Source organism: Empidonax traillii, unplaced genomic scaffold (assembly GCF_003031625.1).
Source record: "Empidonax traillii isolate 1590-97213 ecotype Southwest subspecies unplaced genomic scaffold, ASM303162v1 scaffold797:size354868, whole genome shotgun sequence".
NCBI lineage: Eukaryota > Metazoa > Chordata > Aves > Passeriformes > Tyrannidae > Empidonax > Empidonax traillii.
In genome coordinates, this window is record NW_020955990.1 from 185713 (window position 1) to 194990 (window position 9278).

The window sequence follows — 9278 nt, forward strand, 5'->3', positions numbered from 1 at the left end:
TTTCTTAGCAAGTTTACTTGAGTGATATTTGTCAACTTGTAGAGAAAAAAAATTCTTCCCAATTTTGTAGGAATTGTGCCATTTACTTTGAAGTAAGTAATAGAGTATGCACGTTGAGAAGACAACTATCATAATGAATAAAGCCAAAAAGAACATAATTGTTTGATAATTAGCACTTTAAACAGGTACTAATTCAACAGTAACCGAAATAATGTTCTTGGATACAATGGACTTGTTTCAACAGAAATAAATCAGATTTTAGCAGGATAAAATAGATTAACTTCACATATGTCACCATTTGTAAATGTCAGTAACATTACGTTAAAGTGGAAAATGGCCAAGAGTACTGTAGAGAATCTGAATATTACTGGCAAATGTCTAGTTGATCCCTAAAACCTGTGTGTGAGAAGACAAAGGAAAAAGAAGAAAGACAGGAAATTCACTTCAGTTGAAAGAACTTTTTAGACCAAAATTTTTTAAAGGTCAAATGAAAGCACCATATCAGGTATTTCTGACTTGGTTAGGTACCGAAGTTGAAAGAGGGGAAAGCAATAACAATTACTTCTAAAAGGATTTCCTTTCGTCTCAATAAGTATATGACTGAAAAAAAAAAAAAAAAGAGATAGGAGTTTTCTTAATATATTAAGAAAATTACTGACTTTACAGAGTAAAAGGTATTGTCTCTTCTAGAAATAACAGACCAATATTTCAGAGGGCTTCTCCTAACTGTAGTAATAGCTGGTGAGTGTCGTAATACAAAAATACAACAATACAACACATCCCACAGAACAGTGGATTCATTCTTATCCTGAGACATTTGGATTTTAAAGACGAGACAAAATACAATAAGAACATTTCAGAGGACTAATATTTGAAGTGGGCCTCAAAAAGATACTAGGAAATAAAAATGGCCACTGGATAGACTTCTACGAAAATATGTAGAGAACATTCACTGCAGATGAAGCTTAAACTTCATGGGAGGAAAGATGCTGATACACACACCTTCAGTATTTTAGATGCTAGAAGTGCAAAAGTTCTATTATAAGAGGTTAGAATGCTGACTTAAACACAGAGGTGCACAAAGGAAAGATACACAAAGAAACAAAGTTAGTTTTTTGTTTTAAGGCTGGGAGGAGAGAAACTTGCAGGATAACCAAGTATCCTGTTTAGTAGACTGAAACAAGGGCTTTCACTGCCCAGTGTTATGCTATCAGTGGAACAAATACTGAAGAAATGTATCTAAAGTTTAGAATAGACTACAGTTATGGCTAGAATTTTTAGAGACTTCATGGCAAATCTAGGGCAAATTCTTTGCCAAGGATTATAATACAGAAGATCAAAACAGCTTCAGTGACAGTATTTAAACTTACCATTTATTAGGAAGGTTTGTATTTCCTTGAAAATGAAGCAATACCCATCAGAACCATTTAAACTGGTGTCAGCTACAGTGCTGATAGTTATTGCTATTGGAATGCAAATGCAATCTACACATTGCTGAACCACAGTAACTTGAAAAAGGCAGCAATTATGAATACTGGATATATTTTTTTTCTCCTTTTTAAAATAACCACTAAAAATCTCTGTTTATTCAGGAACACATTTTTTAATCCAAATGAAAGATGGTGCCAAGCAGTGTTATACAAGCTTCCTAATTTCATTTGGCTGACTAATGTTCCTATTCCTGCGTGCTTCAAAGTAGTTAAAGAAAAACAAATCTCAGGAAGAACTGACATTCAGATCTGTATCAGTTTAAAGACATAATGCATAGTATTGTCTGCTTGCCATTTAACGCAAAAGACAAATTTTGCTGAGTTCACTTAATAACAAGTAAGTGGAGGCTGGAAATTAGAGGGCTGGAACTTATGACTTCTTTACAATGGACTATTAGCATGTTTAAATTTCAATCTTCTTAAATTTCTAAGCACTTCTTTTCATTTCCTTAATTATTTTGCATATTTACAACATATTATTAATTTAAATGTATCATGCCTGACTCCTTAGTACCATACTTCTATTAGACCACAAAAGTCAGCACCTTGATATTGCACTCCCATTTTATACACAATTATGAAATCTTCATAAAGAGACAGGAATTTTTTTGAATCAACATGAAATGGAGGAAGAAACTTCCCTACACACTTTAAAACCTCCACATTTACAAGCACTGTACAACAATAAACATTATTTTTGGTTTTCATTATTTTATATTAATATTATATAATAATATACTAAGGTTTATACAAACTTTTTTATCAGTGTATTACTCCATATTTTCAGTATATGCTGTATACACATCATTAAGTTCATTCTTTTGTACAGAAGCAACCGTAACAAAAAGAGTTGCTCTATGGTTTGTAGAGTTCATTTTCTGTTTTTAACACAGATAGATTGTTAGGACATGCACAACTTAGTTTCACATTCTGATTTATACTACTAGAATAACTTTTTCCCAAAAGTAATTAGAAGTCATGTGTTCCTTAACAGACAAAAGAATCCATCCAGCGATGATGTATCATGCTGCAAACATAAATAGAAGACATACCTTGGTCTGCTCCTACCAAGGAAGCACAAGGTAGTGAGGAAAATTACAAAATTCATTTAGGAGGAAAGACACCGGAAGATTATCAGTACAAGCAGTCCTGACTACATCGAGTAGAGAGATTTCAGACATAGCAAATGCAGAATGTAGGTCCACAATAAATACACTCATATTCTTAACATATTTCTAAAGCTATACTTAGGGTGCTTCTTAAAATATATCTAAAGAAGAGATCATAGAGCTAATTGGACTAAACTTATCTCTGGCCTTAACTGTCAGTGAACTGATGTCCCTGGAGCTAATGTTAACAGAACAAATAAAAAGCAGAGGGCCCACTAAATACGGCACTGGATGAGGGTTTACTGTCATTGAGACAGTTAAGGTGAGTGCATTGAAGTCAGGTTCAATCACATGGGACTGGTCAAGCTACATGAACAGACAGGACTGACAGTCTGGTATTTTCAGACTCTGACTAGAAAATGCTTAATTCTTTCCGAATGGAGGTTCAGAGGGTGGCATAATTCACAATCTGTGAATTTGGACCAGTGGTCTGAAATAGTCCCCCCACATTCCTAGCTCACATGTAAGCTACCCTCAAGACTGAAAAAATAAACCTTCAACATAACAGCTTCAATAAGACAAACTGGATAGTAGAACCTTCCTAGAGACCTAAGAGGCTACTCAAGAAAAGATGTAAACCTATCTCTCTCTCACTTTAGTGAGTGTGCTCATGCAAATTCTTCTAGATTAGCTTTTTTCTGTCTGTATTGAATCAAGGTTGTTCGCAAACCCAGAGATGATCTCTGTACACTCATCCTGTTGTGACAGCACAGCCTAAACCTGCAGGCTTTGCAGAGCATCAGTCTAAGCTAAAACATGTAGCCCAACTCCAAGACTGCCAGAAAACCCTCCTCTCTGACTTTCTAGCTCTGCTGCCCAAAATCAGTGAAAAGCCAGTGAAGGTAGAATAGTACTGAGATACCCAGCCAGACTCCTGGAAATGCTTCATTGGAACATTAAGAAATACAGTGTGAATGACTGTTATACAGGTGGGAGAAGGGGTAGCTTTTGTGGCTTGGGCTAAATATGATCTTGAGGGTCCTGAACCTGATCTTCTCCATCCAGTGGGTTTTACAGCAAAAAAATGAAGAAAAGTAACCAAATACTGCAGTCCCTGCATGCTTACAACTGCTCTTTAGCAGCAGAGAAAGTTTAGTGCTAGGAGTTAAGTAAAAGCTGGGTCTACAGAGGACCTGCTTGAGAGAGCCTTCTGGGAGCACTGACCACAGTGAACTTGTAGTCAGCTATTGGGCCTGCAAGGGAGGAGCCTGCACTTCATCCCCTAAGGCTGCACCACCTGGTCTCACTTTTAGTGTCACTTCAAGTGGTGATGAGATAGTTGGAAGCTCAGAATTTACCCACTTTGCGAAACAGTGTGCTCCAAAGCATGGCTGCAAAGCAGTGAGAACCACAAGGGCCTTCTTCAGGCAATACCTGCAGTGACATCTTAGACCTGATGCTATTTTCACCTTGCACTCAAAATTAGGTCTGCTCCACACAGCAGCAATAATGGCAAAACACATATATAGCAGAAAATTCCTAATCAGATTTAAAGTCATTACCACATCCATCTACCTTGTATAATTTAAACATGGTTCAAACTGAAACAGCAACCAATCGTTCACTCGGTGTTTATTAGATAACAATAGGAAATTAGATGATGATTTATTTCCTATATTAATGTGATCCAAAGTGTGCATTAATCTGAGTTCCTAAGACGGCTTGTATTTAGACATACAATAGAGATAATGTCTTCATTAGCATATCTGCTGTCATCGGTCTCTTAATATTATGCATGCTATCAGCTTGAATCAAATAAAATAATTCACACTATTTTTGTTTTCTCATCTTTTCATTCACATACTAATAGATGTCTGATACTATTTACATTTGTCAATAGGTAAAACCATACAGCAAAGAAGTTTGTATTTCATGTGCTCCCTGCAGCCAGTTATTTCAGCATCGGTGATATTTACAAAAGTTGGTTTTGCAGGTTTACATATGACTGGGTAGGCAACACAAGCACAGGACAAACAACAAAATTAAAGAGAAGTGCTACCCTTTTCCACTCACCTTACATTTGTCCATCTCCTTTTCCCACAAACACATGAAGAAAAAAAACAACCAAACAAAAAAAACCCCAAGCACTTAAAGCACTTAAAAGGTTGACTAACCTCAGGTTTGGGCAAAAACAAGTACTTTCGTTTTCATGTCAGCTCCCACAACACTCAAATGGAATTGCGTAGGGAGACTTTTCCTGCCCTGCTTCAAATAAATGGGTGTTGTGTTTACATACTGCATACTGAGCATTGCCTGTTCAAAGCCAAGGGCTGCATCTTGCCAACTCTTAACTTTTGTACAATATGGCGATTACATGAGCCAGCATACCATTAAATCACATAACAAAGCTTGGAGAATGGCACTGTCAGCTTATAGAACTGTACCTGAAGGATTATAATTCAGTGCATAAAAGGAGAAACTAGATTTCAGTGCAATGGCAGAACTGGGTCAGTGGCCTCTGTTTAAATTACAAAGCCAAGTGCAAAATAGTTCACAAAGATAAAAACTTGCAGGCCCACAATACAAACAGGCGAAGAAAAAAAATAAATAGATCACTAAACATGCCTTACAAAATGCTTCTCCCCCTCCCCGTCCCGCTGTTTATTCTCCATATGACTCTTTATTCCAGGATGTTCTTTCCAGCGGCAGTACTCACAAACCGTCATCCCTTAAGCAGAGTCAAAATAAAGGGATCAGAAAAGATGTAGTCCATTGCTCAATGTGAACAGAACAGCATTTTTCTGGCTCCAGCAAATTCTCTTTTTCTATCTAATGAGCAGCAGATCTATACCCATCATGAGCTCCAAATGTCTTCCAGTGCCTAATGTTGATTTTTTTTTTCAGAATAAGCAAGAAAGATTGGTGATCAGAGCTCACTATTTCCTCTAAAAGCAAGCTTGCACCAAGGTATCAGGTATCTGCTTTGCATTTCTGATTTAGCCTGCTCCTATGAAACTGGAACGGGAAATTTGTGTACTAATTCTTTTTCCAGGTACTGCTCCAAAATAATTTCTACACAGGCTTCCACCTCAGTGACACGAACATACTACAGACAAGATAGCCTAAGAACTAATAGCAATAATGTGCACATTCAGAGGTAAAAAGCTGAGCTGAGATCAAAGACATTTTTAATACTGATGTTTCTAAGAGGATGTGCATCTAAGTCACTGCAGATCAAGTGCCTGAACTATGTATCTGTGACACCTTAACATCAGCAGCCTTCAGAGGTACCCCATAGGTGACCCCTCTTTGCAGCATATTTCTTAGTAACTTAATCCTATTTAGATTGTCTTCAAATCAAACAAAGAACAAGCAAATCAGAAAACTGCTACACCTTTTTGCAAGATCATATGACACTAGCATCACTCATCCTGTTTAATACAAAATGTAAAAGGCTGTACAGACATCGGTGATATTTTTTTTTATATTAGCATGCAAAAGGATATAAACTCACTTCTGATAATAGTTTTAATTACTAAGTATATAAGCCTGCAAATCCTCTCATTCAAGTAATCCTTCAATAAGATTAATTCATGGAAATAGCCCCATTGAAAAAGGATTTGTATGACTAGACCCTAAATGCTTAATCACATTTTTAAAGACATTACAACTTTACCAAAAAAAAAAAATCCAGGTGTTGGTATGTTTAAAACAGGAGGGGTTATATGTCAATCAAATCACATAGTTTCAAAAACATCACTTCTAGAACTGATACTTGGGGAACATGCTTCTACAGTTCCTGTGGTTTCTCAGGTTAACACTGATTTAAACAAAGGGACCAACCTGCTCACTTTGAGTCTAGCATTCAGCACGACTTTTCTTTCAGCACTTTCATTACACTGATGTATGACTCAGCTACTCTTTCAGCTGCACTAGTTATATATTATCCCTGTGCAACATCAAAACCCCTGAGTTATTTTAAGCACTATCCAGGCATTACCAAGTCTTTTCAAGTCTCAGTGATGTTGTGGTTTTTGCTTTCTGTACTATGTCTATTGCAGAATATTTTATTAAAAGAAATGTTAACTTCTTTCCTGGCTTCCCAATCCTATTCTTTTCACTATGCCAGTTACAAATCTAGACGATGACCCAAGTAGCCACAGGACAGCATATAGATTAAGATTTACTTATGTGTCGAGTGCCCCCATGTGCTTAAGTCCACCTTCTTGTACCTGCTTCACTTGCTCTCCCTCTTTGTACAGGGTCTTCTTGAAGTATCTCCTGCTCTGATCCCCTTAGAATGATTAATGGTTTGGTATCACATTTGTTTGCTAATCTTTAAAATATAGGAAACAACCCTTTGGAGAAGTAGGAGTCTGTCACTGAGTCCAAAAAGCAGGAAGTGTAACTGCTTGAAGGCTGACAGATGCTTCACCACCATGACAAGAAGCTGTTCCACAGCCTATAGTTTGTGAGTCCCTGAGTCAAGCCATATGGTCCTGAATGCCAAGACTGCCTCTCTTTCCCAGTTTATTAGGAGAGAGGGGTTGTTCCTGCTTTGCTCTGAAATTGCAAATGTACTCTGTTGATTTTTAAAAGTTTACAGTTTGAATATAATAAAACACTTGACTGCCTGCACTCATAAATCCTCATTCATTTGCTCAACATTTTTTCTTCATGAAAGAAACAGCCCTACTTTATGCTTCCATGGGCTAGGATAACAATCTTATGACTTTACTGCTATCCATTCCAATATTAAATGAATTCATATAACTAAACACACATAAACATGGCTCTCAGACTTTTTTAAGAGGCCCTTCACAATTAATAATCTATTCAACATATTTAAATACACTAGTATACAAGATCTGAAACAGCTCTGTGGTACAAGACATCTTTAGTAATCTAGTGCGAATAACAGCAATGGATACACACTGCTAAAATTCAGAGCTGATAATTTAAGATAAAACCCCACTGTACTTCAGCATCACAAAAATTAAGTCTTCAGGTTATAACTCCTTAGACACGGGTACATTCTCCAGTGCTTTGGTCAGCTGAGATTTAAATATTTCAGAAAGTGACTATTTCTAATTCCTGTCATCTCTTGAAAAATTATTTAACTGCCCAAAATACTTCAGTAAGATCTTTCTTTTAAAATATGTCTTATGTCTTTTCCAGTGACTGCATGCTGAGGTGTCTTCAGGCTACTGGTGTGTAGGCGACCCAGCAGTTGTCAAGAAACAGACGGAAGCAAAAAGTATCTTGCTTCTAACCAACAAGCAACGGAAGGGGGGAGGCAAAAACCCTCAGCGCAGAGGCAGCGGTGTGCGTGTCCATGCATTGTTCTCTCCCGGAGCAGTCCTGGCTCTCGCTGGGGTCTACCAGGATTGAGGGTTTCGGCACCTTGCAAAGACCAGCCTTAAACTTTCTCCCGTCAGAGTTTCCCTGAGCTGCTTCTTGTTACAATTCTCCACTCGCGTCTGTCCCTGTCCTTCTTTCTAAAAAACCGCATAGCATAGCAACTGAAATCTCTACAGAACCTGGAGAAATAATGGCAGGGGCCGACGCCGAGGCACTGAGCGGGACTTCCCGGCGAGATGCGGGAGGGCGAAAGGCGGAATGCCGCGGTTCCCACACCACCAACCCGGCGCCGCACGCTGGGGCAGCGTGCCGGGAAACACCGAGCACCGCAGCCACGGCGCTGCTGCCCCCGATTGTTTCGTGTTCTCGCACTCGCCCGGGTAACACAGACAACTGATTTATTACAGCAATTTTCCCCACTGCCTTCCGAGGTCTCCTAAGTCTCGGCCGACGGTCCGGCCGCTTGCTGCAACTTTTCCACAGGCTGCGGGCGCCGAGGGCAAGACCGAGCGATAATTCTCTTCTCCCCCACGCCGAGCTCGCTCTCCCAAACCGCTCATCGGCGGCAGCAGTTCCCAGCCCCGGCGCCCCTCACCTCTCGGGAGCCGCAGACCCCCGCGGATGCGCACTCTCACCGCGCGGCTGCCCCGGGCCACGCAGCCCCTCCGCCCCCGCCGGCCCTGGCCCCGCTCCGCCCGCGGGGCAGGTGGGTGTCCCCAGCCGCCCCCCGCCGCCAAAGCCTGGCCGCACTCACTTGTGCCTTCTTCATAAGGAACGGCAGCGCTGCAGTCCAGCCCAGCCAGCCGTGTGCAAACTCCCTTCAGCGGAACTGTAGCTCCAGCATAATGCAGCAGCCGATAGTCCACGCATTGGGGTTGCCCACGGCGAGCCCCGCGCTGCCTCCGCCTGTCCCGCCGCCGCTCTGCGCGCCCCGCTGCGCCCCCTCCCCACGACCTGAGCGTCTGCGCTGACTGAAAGCACAAGCGATCCCCGGCCAGGTCTTTTATATCTCCGATCTGCCTCCAGCAGCGGCGGCGGCGGCGGCAGCCTAGGCAGGACACGCCTTTCCCCACCCTCTCTCCCTCCCTCCCTCCCTACCGGAGGACCGGGAGGCCAGGCAGACCCCGCGGGGCGGGGGAAACCCGAGTTAACTTGGGCGAAGTTGGAGGCAGGAACAAGCCAAGCCTGCCCCTTGCTAGCGCCCGAGGGGAGTGGGGTCGCGGGCGGGCCGCCACGGGGAGCGGCGGGCGGGGATGCGGGGAGGGCGGGGAGCGCCGGGTACGGGCCCCATGGGGGTGGGTGCAGAGGACTTCTCCCA

The 9278-nt window shown here is 41.3% G+C and overlaps 1 protein-coding gene across 2 annotated transcripts in view; it reads right to left on the minus strand.

Annotated features, from left to right (window-relative positions):
* Nucleotides 1–8992, minus strand: part of KITLG (KIT ligand) — a 56430-nt gene extending 47438 nt beyond the window's left edge. For both annotated transcript variants that reach the window (XM_027901550.1, XM_027901549.1), the window contains exon 1: nt 8715–8992. In XM_027901550.1, the coding sequence (XP_027757351.1) occupies nt 8715–8729 (15 nt within the window). In that variant the 5' untranslated portion in view covers nt 8730–8992. The remainder of the gene's footprint in view (nt 1–8714) is intronic.
* Nucleotides 8993–9278: the final 286 nt, after the last annotated feature.